This window comes from Contarinia nasturtii, unplaced genomic scaffold (genome assembly GCF_009176525.2).
Source record: "Contarinia nasturtii isolate CC-2019 unplaced genomic scaffold, AAFC_CNas_1.1 Cnas_scaffold_810, whole genome shotgun sequence".
Classification (NCBI taxonomy): domain Eukaryota; kingdom Metazoa; phylum Arthropoda; class Insecta; order Diptera; family Cecidomyiidae; genus Contarinia; species Contarinia nasturtii.
Window position 1 is genome coordinate 902,153 of NW_022198157.1, and position 13,669 is coordinate 915,821.

Consider the following 13,669-nt stretch of genomic DNA (forward strand, 5'->3'; position numbering starts at 1 on the left):
TCTTTGGCCCTTCACAGATGTGAACATAAAATTAAGTCTGACATGTATGCGGAGAGAGAAGACCAGAAACAAAAATTGCGGTGAAAATGGAAGAAGGATGCAAATGTGTGCTTTCAGGGAATGAAGTGCATAGATCGAACGACTTTACGAGAAAGTTTGACTTTTTAAGTCATGAATAAATTTTACATGCACATACGAAATGTGGTACTTCATGAAAACGAGAATGGACTCCAAGTTCAATGAGCCAACGACCTTTGGGCCAATTTGTAAAATGTCAATGCTTTGGCATGCATTCGTTCGATGTGGTTTTCAAAGACTCGTTTCATGCGATTTAGTTAATCAATTTTGTTGTGATGCTTTGCCCCTTTTCCTCTTTTTTCTTGCATTTCATTGAGAAACAATGAAACATTTTTAAATGATATAAATTGAAGAAAGTGTTTTATTTTTGTGAAAAAGTTCTTTTTTATTTATTTTTTTCATGGAGATCTTCGTTTCCTAGGCGACGACTCTTTTTTACCCCTAAGATTTTCCGGACTTTGTGCTTTTTTCGGCGGTGAACTTGATCTTCTTTGATTTGTGTTGCGTAAAATGGATGTTTTCATCAATTTAACGGGTAATCGTAATTTAATATATTTTTGGAGTTCGTCATAAGTACAGCAAATCGTGTAGCCGGCATTTGAGTCTGAATCGAAATTATAACCAAGATCCTGGCAATTGACATTGCAAATTTTCGAAAAATTTGTTACACCACTAGCGCTCAAATTCCTATCAAACGACGTGATAAATGCCAAACTGGCGTTGGTCTTTTTATCAACCACCAATTTATAAGCTTCAGCAGGTACGGCAAATCGACGACGATCTTTGTTTTCACCATCACCCATATCCAAATAAATATCCATCATATTTCCAGATTTCGACTTCTTTTTCATTATTTTGTAAATGCCAGTGACAACCTCAAGTATCATGTTCATATCTCGTGCAATATCACGTACATATCCCTCTAGTTTACGCCAATTCTAAAGGGAATTCGGTTTATATTTCAGACATTTTTAAAAAGAAAACGTTTGTATCTTACTTTCACATTGATTGATTGATAGCCTATTTATAAGAAAAAGTAGACAAATATATTCAAAAATGCTAAACAAAATATGTTGGCTTTACCTGGAAATGAATTATGAAAGTAGTAGGTCAATTTTTTAAATTCAGCCGACGGAAAATCAGCATGTGGCACCAAATGATTTCGCGAAAAATATTGCGTTAGTTTTATGTCCGAATTCGTAATCACTCCATTGCCGAATATTCCATCAAATATATTCGATTGGCTATTCGAATTGTAGTAATCGTTAACTTTTGAACCACAAAATGTGTACCTCACTAGAAAACTATTGTGTTTCATTTTTTCATCGTCTACGCACCACAAATTGAACAAAAACAAATTACCATTTTATGAAAATGTTGAGAAAATATAACCAAAAATGACCATACCAGCTCTCATATCAAGAGTGTGAATAGTGTAAATGGCACTCGATGTTTTGTCATTAAAGCACACTTCATAAACGGCCATTTTTCCATCAGATTTTCTGAGATAGAAGATGTGCATAAAAATCATTTTCATCCATTTTTCGAATGAAATTCGGAATTTTAAATCACTTACGCCTCGTATAAACTGCCCAAACCGTCAGAGCAAATTTGGCCAGTCATAACGAAGTTTGGATCTTCATTTCTTGCCATTGAAGGTAATGATGCCAAAAGTGCGGTTTTATACTCTTCACATTGCTGTTGTGTGCGCTTTTTGATGGTAGGTATTGCTGTTGGCCTTGGAGGCTGTGGTTTTGATGGTGTTATATCGAAATCATCTAAAACACTATTTTTTCCTCTACAACTCAATACCATGTCAATGTGAAAACAGAGAAAATATAAAAACACAATAGTTTTGAATTCAACCATTGTGTGATGAATTGACGAAAGAGAAAAGCAAACAATATTCAGATCTTATATAGCATTTTATAATTCTGGATTTTAAATTCAAATTTATACAAATATGAGTGAATTCATAATTTGATCAAATGTAAATGAAACAGATGCATAGCAAAATGGATACATTATAAATGCATACAAAAAATATTACATCAGGTAAAATAAATTATTCAAACCATAGCTTTTAATAAGGGCCGGTCCTTTGTCACTCGCCCCTGAAAAGAGATTGAAAATTACACCCCCCTAGAAATTGAGATTTTGTTTGAAATTTTGAATGTGAAGGACCCTGTTTTGTTCATAAGTCTTTCTCAGACTCCCAGATGTTTTGAAAATTTGAAATTATACAACCTTTCTTACCTTTGTACCAATAACTTCAGAAGAAATTCGAACGCATTGAATTTGCACGTTTTTTATTGATCTTTAAACTTTAATTGCATATGTTTTGTTGTCAATTTAAATTAAATTTCAATTGACTCTTTTACCTTTTCAATCCGCTCTTTTACCCTTTCACCATTTTCAAAGCGTCCGATTTTCATTTTATTTGAATTTCCATATCATTGGTTTCTCCTCTTCATTCGCTTATTTAAGAGTATTGTTGTTCTTTGATTTGAAAAACTTTTGCTATAACCTGTTTGTGATCTCATTATGGACACAATAATTTTATTTCTCCTTCGTGCGCTCCATTTAAATGTTGTTTGTTCCACTTCATTTGTTGCCAAGCATTCGGATTTAAATTGAAACAAAGAAATTGGTTAATACGGTTTCGATGTGGAAATATTTGCAAGAAAGCGAGGAAAGTTTAGCCATGTTGTTATTAATAACTATGGCAGCATCATAAATATAATAAGTCATTCAAACAAAAACAACAACAGCAACATCAATAACATGCTTAAGCTCTGCATGCGGCTACTGCAAATGAGGTTTTCGTCGTAAGCATATCGAAAAAAGACACACAAGTAAAAACTTATTTTGAAATACACATAATTTTTTTTTTCTGCGTGCGAAATGGAATCAGGTGCTCAAAAGCACTCGATGTGCATAAGAATATGGGCCACAAATAACCGAAGTGTTCTTCTACTTTTTTCTTTTCATCTACACTCCCACCATCTTTCGCATAACTACTGCTGACGAAGAAAAAGAAGTTGTAGCAGTAGAAGGAATTAGATTTGCCGAGTTTTATGTATGAACTTTGAATCTAATTCTTCGACGAGGTGATAGAGTTAATAAAGCAAAGGTGAGAGAATGAGGGAGAGTCGTTTCAGATATTTCTAACAACAAGGTGAACGAGAACGTGGCAATATAATATGACTACACCAACGACGAAAGCACGAAGAGCAGCATAGAACTGAGACAAAACTAAACCCAGAGAATATTGAGTACACTAACGACAGCCCAAGCATAATAAAATAGTCGAATACACCGAAATGAGAAAAGTTTTTTAATTCTAGATAGCTTTGGCGCTCGACATTTCATTTCGACACAAACACAACACACATTTTCCGTCAAACTATATTTTCGTATAAACATGAACATGCTTCAACACAATATATTCGCAAACGCTCAACGAACAAGATAGCCGTGTTTACGATTTTGTAATTACGATTCGCTGAGATACAAAATAAAAGTTAATCTGATGAGTATTATACATGTTTTGGTCAAACGAAAAATATGTGCTTCCTTTTTATTAGCGGCTAGTTGCTTTTGTTCGCGACTGACTTTGGTGTACCTCTTGATTGAAACGTTCAAGCATGTTTTTTCAAATTGTTCAAAATGACAATTGAAAATTACTGTACGCGAATGGCAAGCGTAACAAGCGATGGGTTGATAAGCGATAAGCGAACCGAAGCACATGCTGCAATGTCAAAACGTCACCACTCAAAACGCAAGTAATGATAAATAAAGAATTAGCGTGAATACGAAGGCAAGATACAAATGACGAGGTAAGTGAATATTTTTTTCACTTTTTTACGTTATTTTAAATGTATATCTTTTCGGTATTATGTGAGCATGACACCAAGGCTGACGAAAAGAAACACAAATGCGTAAAATGTTCTTTGAGTGAATGAGATTACGAACATATGTAAAAGGTAAAGATCTGGTTCCTTATTAGAATAATTTGGACTCTTAGGAAGAGTGGATTTGATATTCCTTTACAAAATGGGATACATTTTTGAAAGTGAAGATCTCTTTTCACTTAAACTAGATATAATGAAATAAATATTATTTTTCCTCAACATTTTGAAAAGAGATTGAAAATAAATAAAATTAAGTAAAATAAAAAAATCGTACAGCTATAATTAGTCAAAAGTACTCATCGCTGGTTCTGTGTTGCAATAAAACTGAATCTTAATAGTGATTCACAGTAAAAATTTATTTTTTGAGACAAATTTGATTTTTTTTTAGATATTTCTCAATGCACTATTAAAATTCTCAACTAAATTCGAAATAAGTATCGACTAAAATAGTTTACAAAAATCCAAACATAATGTAGTGCATTTTTAAAGGAGACAGAGTTAATTGCTGGGCTTCCTTTTTTAACGGCTGGTTACTTTTATTCTCGACTGATTGGATCGTTCGAGTGTGTCATTTTTAAATTGCTCAAAATGACAATTGAATTTATCGTACGCGGTGACAGGCGATAAGCGAACCGAAGTTCATGCTGAAATGTCAAAACGTATGTGCGCTTGCCATCCACAACGCAAGCAATTGTAAATAAACAATGAGCGTAAATGGCAACAGATGACAATTGTGATTGCAAGTGAACAGACATACTGTTTTTTTTTTTCGTCTGGATTTGTGTGATATTTTCAATCGAATTGATAATTTAAAAGTTCAATTTGGAAAAGAGACATCAACCGTCAATTTTGAAAGTATTTTTTTAATTGTCTTTAAATGGACGAAGATACTTTTATCAACAGTTCGGATATAGTGGATTTTGGGTCCTACTTAAAGACAGTACGGTGCAATCGATTTTTACAGTGAAATTAATATTTTAAAATCCCCTTGCATATCATTGTGCGGTGTTTTTCCCCATCAAAATCGATATTTTCAATATAACATCCGTTTGTTTTTTTCTTTCTAGATTGATTGGTATGATCCATGGCTTATCCTACTATTGATTTCACATGTGGTGATAATTAGTATAACAGCAATGACACGAAAGCACTCATTATTCCAAATGATTATCTTTTTCGTAATGTGTAAGTATGACACCAATGACGGCAAAAAGACACACAAAACACACCGTTTGTCACACTCATACATTGGCGAAATATACAATTTTGTTATTAAATCTGTATTCACGTAAGTGGCACTTTTCCACTTTGTGTATTTTATTAACCTAAAAGGTCAACGCGATAAACACAGTACGCTACATGCGCACGATAAACACAGTCTAAGAAATTGAAATTGTTTCGTGTCTATGTGTTTTGATTTTATCGTTGTTTTTGTTTCTCACTTGCAATTTTAAAACTTTCTCTGTATTTCTCTCCTCAACCGCTTCTCTCTCTCTCTTTTCATTTTCAGTGCTTGCAGTGTTTATGTCAGAGAAGATAAATGAAGCCGCAAAGCATTCGCGGCTATTTTCGCGTCAACAAATCGATAACGACGGGCTATTCATATCAACGGTATTCTCAATGCCAATACTACTCAACTGTATGCTAATGATTGTACGTGTGCACAGTGGTGTGAATGGATTCGCATAAAATGCAAAATATACAAGCAAATTTGTAATTGAATATGTAATTATGCATTTGGGTAAATTTGATTTTTGCATTTCGTACAGGTTAGCTGGCTGTACACCGCAACCGATGTCATGTCGACAATGCGAACTGCACAACTAAAAGCCAAAAATAACAGAAATTCCATTAACAACAACAACAAAATCGACCATAAAAAGCAACAATAAATATTTTTCGCCGCATTTTGATATATATTACTATTATTGTAATTATTGTTTGCAAATGTGATTTTAGACTATTTACATTAATTTATCATCAATTATGTGAATGGTTGAAAGGTATGGGATGTATAGAATATAAATAATGTAAAATGCGAAAATTGGAAAATTATAATGGAAAAAAATGTTGATGTGAAAATGCCATTTTTTAAATGGCAAACTCGAGTGAGACGAATAGAAATAAGTGTGAAACAAAAATTAATCGAAAAATAAATAAATCGCACGAAATTTAAGTGATTGACGAAATTGAAACTAACGTAAAATAGAATAAAAGTCTTTTGTCATTCGATTAAATGAAATGCGCTTGATTGAAAATGAAAATCCACTTGAAATTGAAGATGGTTAATTTATTTAAACGATTATTGTATGTTGGGAAGAAATATTGTGGGAAAAACCACCAGCGAGCACTTAGTAAAATTAAAATAGATTTCTTCATTCATAGCTCATTTGTCGAACGTGTGACGGATTTGGAGTTCATAATGTTTTATCATATTGTTTTTTTTTCCTCCACCCCATCTTTGTCTCTTTTTTTTTCAATATCCTTGACACGACGTTGGTCGTTTGAAGAGAGAATAAAAAATCGTTGCCATTTTCACTGCTGCTGGCACGTTTTATTGTTGTTGCTTTTAATATGCGATAAGATGAAGATGAAGACAAAAAAAGTGAGATATTAAATTTGTAACAACAAAAACAAAAGCAATGCCAACCGGGGCGAACGAAAGAAGAAAATAAAAAAAAATAACGAAGAAATCTCTGTTAAGCGATAAAAACGTTTAGCAAACGATGAAATTGCTTTTCCCACATAAACACACACACAGCCAACACTTGCTTACAGTGTCTTCTTCGTTGTTGGTTCTTTTTTATCCAAAGAACAAATCAGCACCCTCCGGTTTTTTTTTCCTCTGCCACATATATATGTGCGTGTTTGCGGTGGGAGGGGAGACGCTTAAAAAAATTTGCTGGCGCGCGCGTTACCATCAATCGACAACTCACTTCGTTACATTTTTATTCGCGCGCGTACACATCATTTTCTTATCAGTTTGTTGCTTTCTTCTTTTTCTTCATCGTTGTCGTTGAATTTTTAAGTTGAAAATGAAAAGCATGCTATCGGGAAGAATGAGCGAGAAAAACAACTAAATCGCATTTTATATGAATTGACGCGAAAAGAAGAAGAAGCAAAATATGTTATTGCCAAAGATACATGCACTTTCAAATGGTTGCGATGAGCAAAGTCAGAGAGGGTGGCCCATCGTACCATTGCCAAAATACACCAACGACAAGAATAAAAACCTTAAATAAGTAAATATGCGCATAAAAATCGTACACACAATAGCAGCTTCTTTCGTCCCTCGATACACATCTTTAGCATTAATAGCTGGCAACCAACAAAGAGAAGAAGAAGCATAACACACCAAATGACTGATGGAAAGTTCAATCTTATTATGAGAAATGCTTTCACTTAACTTTTTCTTTAAAAAAATATATATATATGCAAAACTCAAGCAGAACGTTTTGTTTCTTCACATTTTTTTCTCTTTTTCTGCCGTTTTGGCTGGGGTTCCAAAGGAGATGATGAGAAGAAAATGAAGCTTAAAACCGCACACAACAAAGAAAACAAAACGGTACCGTCTTTACATTGTTCAATGTTGTTTTGGAACATATTTACCGTTAAATAATACATATAATGCGTATTAATAACACAAGTGGGAGACGACGGCGTTGTTGTCGAGATATCTCTGCCACACCATTGGCAAAGTACTTGAGCAACCCCGACACACAGAAGCCAGTCCATGTACAATGGCATCATAAGCAACAAGAAGTGTATTTACTGAAGCATACTAATAGCAAGAATGTGAGTCAGGTAAAGAAAGTTCCCAAGAGAAGATCTATTAGCAAATGAACAGTACTGTGAACAGTGTGTCCTCAATGATATTGCAAGTAAACAAACACACTTATTTCATCTCTCTTTTCTTTGCCCGCAACCAAAATTAACTTGGCCAATGCTGTGAGAAGCATTGGAATTTTCAATTTGTGTATGGATGTCTGAGTGTCGGCCACGTTCAAAAAAAAAGGGCGACCGTTCGCTTTTTGCCAAACGACTAGGGAATTTCACCGCCCCAAAACGCATACCATGCCACGATTAAGTAAATTAGTGAAAGAATGAGAATTAGAGCCGAGATTTACAGTGTCATTTTCAAATGTACTTCAAGGATTTTCTTTGTCGGATTTTTTTTGCGTGTGGATTTTTCTACTCGTCAAAATATTTGGAGCGTTTTTTGTAGCAGTTTATTTCATTTTTTTGTGCGCTTATCTGATTTGAAAGTTTACATTTCAGGCAATTTGTTGTATCCTTTTAAAGTGCCACATATCAGACCAACGGAAAGGCTTTGTGTGTATAAAGTGGTTGACATTCAGTGACTCAATCAAGTGCGGAAAAAGGCAACGACACACACACACACACTCACCAACTGATAGCAACGCGCATACATTTTTGATGATTATTATGAGCCGATTTGGAATTTTGTTCGAAACGAAAATGTTTCCCTTAAGTATTATGAATAGATTATCGCATCAGCTCAATTACTTGTGCGATAAAAATGCTCAACTATTGTCATTTGGAGACACTTAATGGTTTAAATTTCGCTTTGATATCTCAAAGCTCAGCACTTAGAAAAGTTGATAAAAGCGAATGAAACGCTTCGCCATGAAATCTGTTCTCTCTGTTTGAATGATAGGGGTTTGAGTGGTGAATTGAAGTAAAAAGTGGCATCGATTGGATTTCTTTTTTCGGATGGCAAATCAATGGCTATATCTTCGATATTTGCGTAACGAGCTGGTTTAAAATGAAATTACCGATAAATCACATACGCGCATTTACCATCAACAGATTAAAGTGGTGTATTTCTCCTTTTTTTGCATTGCCAAGAAAATCATAAAATTCGACCGATAAGAAACGAAAAGATTTTTTGTCGCAATCAGCGATGAAATGGATTTGATATTCAATGCGCGTTCAATTGAGAGATGCACAGTACACGCCAAATATTCTCTCTATGAATATAAACGAATTCTATTGTTTCCTTTCCAACAGTTTTGGTCTGGGTTTTTCTTTTCTTTATCTTGGCCTCGTGCGTTGAATCTTCGGTAGCTATATCTCGGTAGTTTTCTCACTCGCATTTGCCGCACATTTTCAATTGGCATGTGTGTGTGCGACAGAGTTTTTCTTTTTATTATCTGTGTCGAAAACAAATTCTTAACAAAATAAATGTCACATAAAATATGCCATAAATGTTTTATATGATTTCATTTCGTTTTTTCTCTCTTTTCTCTTTGTTTTTTTTTTTTTACTTAGCTGGTGCTGCGTGTCATTGTTTTTGGGGGTCGCCAAGAACAAGACATTTCGAATGGAAACATGGGTATGTGAGATATATGAAAATGCTTGTTTTGTGTTCTTTTTCCCTTATTTTTGTTCCGTTTTTTTTCTGATCACATTTTTTTTACTCATCTACCAAACCAATTTTGTCGAGCCATTTTGTGATGTGTCATTGTTTTTTGCTCTCTTCATCCATTTCTTGGGCGAACAAGACATAGCCGAAAATCTGAATATTCCGATTAGATTTTTATCTTTCATTCTCACACACTGTTGTCTCTCTGTCATTTTTCTGCCATGTCATAAAAAGGGTGTTCATTAATTCGTTCGACTGGCAAATGTAATTCAGAACACACAAAAATACAAAACATGTTACATTTTGGCAGAATGTCGCGTCTGTATTATTTTTTTCTTTCGTCAAGCAATATGCGGAAGTCAAGTACACTCAAGCAAATTTTCTTGTAAATTGTATGAATATCTGTTTGCCGAAAAACGTATCCACTTCCACTGCCAACGTACCTGCATTTACTGTTCATATGCTTGTCGAATAACAAATTGGTTGCCTTCTGTGTTGTCATTGCGATTTATCAAAATCTCCTATTTCACCGATTGAAAACCATTAGGCATATTCTCGCATCACAACTTTCCATTCGTCCTTTTCTCTCTCGCTCTGCTCTGTTGCCGTCAACCGCAACACCCGACAGCACTCAAGTAAGAGATTTGCTTTTGTTTGCTATTGACATTTTTATGTGACATTTATTGTAATAAAATGATAAATTCGAGACGGTGAAAGTGGCTGTGTGTGTATGGGTGCTCGCAACTTGACGCAAGACGGAAAATTTATGAAGAATAAAAAGACAAAGGTGTGCTTTAATATGGCTGGGTCGCTTTCACATGGACAGCACATAAATGTGAATTTTATTGAATGATTTTTTCTTGTATTATGAATTTCGATTAGAGTAAATGGCATGGCCGAACCGCAAACATAAATGCTGAATAAGCTCAACTTTCTATCAATATTTTGGCCAACGGCTGGCACCTGACCACGCACCAAATGTTCAAGTTGACTGGAATTTAAGTTGAATCAGGTGTCAGCAATAATTACGAAAACAAAATGTAATATGTTGTTCAACGACAATGAAGACGCGCCTCCTTCCGGCCTGACCGCAAAATACCAAAAATTGATTGATAAAATAGCGAAACATCACTCCAAATCCATTACGCATAATTAGATTTTTGTTTTGATTTTCAGCCAAATTGGCCATGAAGTCAAGCACGCAATGATTAATTTATTATTGTCGATGGATGGTTTATTTCGATAAGGTCACCAGAATGCCACTTTGGGTCATACACACATACTCAATCTCATTCACACAATGGGAAAAAAAGAACAAAATGTATCTGGCACAAAGGCCATCGTTGAATTGATAAATGAATGCCACAGTGTTTCAAATAGGTCGATATAAATAAAATAAACCATCGACAACCGACCAATGAATGTGTGTTTCAACCAGTTTAGAGTTCGTTTTCTCGGCACACACCGAGGAGGAAAGAAAAGAGAATCAAAATGTGTGTAAATGAATGAATGTATTATTATTATGCCATTGATTTTATGAATTTGAACCATTGAATTTGAGTGGTTTTGCTCCCATCTCCGATGACATCTATGTCAAATTGCAATCACATTAAATGAATTTTCGCTTTCAATGTCCAACACACATACTCAGACAGACACCAATCGAATTATTTACACAGGCAACTATGGGTGTGTTAAAAATGAAAGAGTACACCAAAACCGAGAATTCAGTGCAATGATGATGATGAATAACGCTTTATATTTAATAGTAACAACGGTGATTTGGCCCATCAGTATCAACAAATAGAAAATGTAAATTTCGTTAGTATAATAGAATCAAACCAAATGGTTGAATAGACTAATGACGAGTATCATGGGTATTTATCGGTTCCAATTTAAATATGTGTGCGCTCACCCTCTGTCTCTATCTCTCAACACTATTTCATTTACCACTTTTCCCTTCGTTATCGCACCGGTTACATCCGAAACATCCATAAAGTTGATTAAGTTGTGTGAAATAATGGAGAGACAACATCAATGCAACAACACAAAATCATGCGGTGATGAATGACAATTTTGGGATTTGACGACCTGAGTTTGGTTGACGATGAGAAGAATATCGGAAACTCACTTATTTTAATTTGACACTTCATTTAGATCGATGGATCGATATATGAATATTACAATCAGACCCCTTCGTCCTACCTCTTCGTTGGCCGGCTTTGATTTCTAATATATGGAGAGATGCGAGCATTTCAATAAAATCAAATACAAGCCATGTATTTCTCTTCTTTTAGTAAAAAGAACCAATCGAACGACCAGACTCATTTCCATTAACATCGATGACGTACGTATTCAATTCACATTTGATTGTGGTTACCGTAATTCGCTTTTGATACAGAAACCAAATTGGTCATTATTTCTAGTAACTATCTTCCGAAATCGTTTGATTTTGGAATATTTCTGCTGATTTTCGTTGTATATAGTAATGGGCTAGGCTTCACATTTCATTTTCATTATTCTAAGCCATCATAATTTGTACTTCTAATTAATTCTGGTTCGATTATTTCTCAAGCACAGGTGTGGCTTTCTTTTATGTGCTCGAATTTCGATTCATTGATTTCACATAAATTATTATGCGATTTCAAACCGAAAACTGCTTCGGCAAAGAAAATACATGTAATTTCATACAAAAACGCGATCGTGATACCAACAACAAAACTGAAATTTAAGTAAGAAAATGTGAACTTTCTTGCTGGTTTTTTTTAATAATTAAAACGCTAATATTACGAAATGGATGGGTTTATTCCTCATAAGGATTGGACTGTGATTCATTGTCTGCGAATAATATGGTCAAAAGGGTGTTGGATTTGACCATCACCGAAAATATTAAATATTGGTGTTGCCATTTAGGGCACTCATCAATGTAATAATTCAAAGTGGAAAACCGCAGACAAAGTAGAATAAATTTAAAGCAATAAATCATGGTAAATGATATTAGAGTGTGCATGTATATGTGTGTGTGTGTGGTTGAGCTCCCAATGGTATGATTTGTTTCCATATTCAAAAGTGGTTGAAGACTGACAATGTTGATTAATCCAGCGGGGTCCGGAGATTTCATCGTCCATCGTATCGTTTATCTAGATCGAGTCAGCCACAATAGAATACATTAAATATTCTCGCTCATATGTCATAGGACATATTGTGAATTAAAGCATTTAATTACAGTACTGAAAATGAATGTCACTTAATTACCTATCGATCAATTCACCCTTAAACCTCTATTGCTCAGATGTTTGTTTCGAATTACCCACCTTGAAATTCTCTGCAGATTTTTCGTGCCCGAAAAAACCCGAAATGAGCAAAAAAGCTGTGATTTTGGTTTATTTATTGCGTTTATTTTCATTCATTTTTCTTTCAATTTTTATAATATTCATTCATTTGTTGTCATAAAATCCATATGTTTGTTGTTAATACAACTAAATAACAATTACTGTAATTTTTGTGTTACTTTTTGGATACATTCTCTTTATACACGCACTTTTTTTTGAAGTGGTGTGAATCGCATTTTTATACGCAAATTTCAACTAAATTTCCGACCGAATTTGACCGATTAAATTGTTAGTTTTTTCTACTCTGCACCAATTCATTCAAATCATTCAAGAAAAACGTAGTTCGCGCTGTGTTTGGATTCTCTGTATTCTGGAGAATCACGAAATCATAACAGTTCAGTTTAAATTTTATTGTTTCATTTTTGCCATAAGTGTCATTTTTTTACTCGCCAAAGAAAGTTTCTTACAATTTAGTTTAGTTGTTTGTAGACACTAGCTACTAATAATCAATATTTCTGTTCTTGTTATTTATTTATAATTATGTACAAAGTTCTCTATATATTCCCATTGAATTCTAATAGCCATTTGCATCCGTAACACCATGAAATGAATATTCAAACTTTTGCGCGAAACGATGTCAATGCTGATTGCGCCAATGTGTTTTTTCTTTGGTGTCCCGCAACGTTGACAAAGTCAGCCAGCTTGTTTAATTGAATTTTCGGATGATTTTCAACATTTCGTTTAACACTTAATTTATTCGGTTTTGAAACTTTTGGTGGTTAGTTTTGGGCTTTTTTTCAGAACTGATTTTCGCGCTCATTCCCAATGAAAATGAGTAATAATATTTGTTGAGAGGAAAACAACAGTGTGGAAGGAAAACAAAGGGAAGTTAAACATATTTTCACAGTATAGTAGCAATAGTAGTAGTATTATAATAAATTGGTCTCCAGACGATTTTC

The 13,669-nt window shown here is 34.3% G+C and overlaps 2 protein-coding genes across 2 annotated transcripts; one reads left to right on the forward strand and one right to left on the reverse strand.

The window, feature by feature from the left end:
- Positions 1-416: 416 nt before the first annotated feature.
- LOC116342078 lies at positions 417-1,968 on the reverse strand. Its single transcript, XM_031769568.1, has 5 exons — positions 1,655-1,968; positions 1,486-1,580; positions 1,162-1,407; positions 1,076-1,098; positions 417-1,016 (listed from the first exon to the last, which is right to left on the reverse strand). The coding sequence occupies exons 1-5, from the start codon at positions 1,945-1,947 to the stop codon at positions 477-479; spliced, it is 1,197 nt and encodes a 398-aa protein (XP_031625428.1). The 5' UTR covers positions 1,948-1,968; the 3' UTR covers positions 417-476.
- A 2,758-nt stretch (positions 1,969-4,726) lies between these two features.
- On the forward strand, positions 4,727-6,221 carry LOC116342131 (transmembrane protein 18-like). Its single transcript, XM_031769631.1, has 4 exons — positions 4,727-4,932; positions 5,060-5,177; positions 5,503-5,645; positions 5,762-6,221. The coding sequence occupies exons 1-4, from the start codon at positions 4,870-4,872 to the stop codon at positions 5,882-5,884; spliced, it is 447 nt and encodes a 148-aa protein (XP_031625491.1). The 5' UTR covers positions 4,727-4,869; the 3' UTR covers positions 5,885-6,221.
- Positions 6,222-13,669: the final 7,448 nt, after the last annotated feature.

Excerpts from the sequence above, each read along its gene's own strand:
- LOC116342078 (XM_031769568.1), bottom strand. The coding sequence starts at position 1,947 with ATGGTTGAATTCAAAACTATTGTGTTTTTATATTTTCTCTGTTTTCAC. Across the intron at positions 1,408-1,485 it reads CACTCTTGATATGAGAGCTG|ACGATGAAAAAATGAAACAC; the intron begins GTATGGTCATTT and ends TGTGGTGCGTAG. Across the intron at positions 1,017-1,075 it reads ATCAATCAATCAATGTGAAA|AATTGGCGTAAACTAGAGGG; the intron begins GTAAGATACAAA and ends AATTCCCTTTAG.
- LOC116342131 (XM_031769631.1), top strand. The coding sequence starts at position 4,870 with ATGGACGAAGATACTTTTATCAACAGTTCGGATATAGTGGATTTTGGG. Across the intron at positions 4,933-5,059 it reads TTGGGTCCTACTTAAAGACA|ATTGATTGGTATGATCCATG; the intron begins GTACGGTGCAAT and ends TTTTCTTTCTAG. Across the intron at positions 5,178-5,502 it reads GATTATCTTTTTCGTAATGT|TGCTTGCAGTGTTTATGTCA; the intron begins GTAAGTATGACA and ends TTTCATTTTCAG.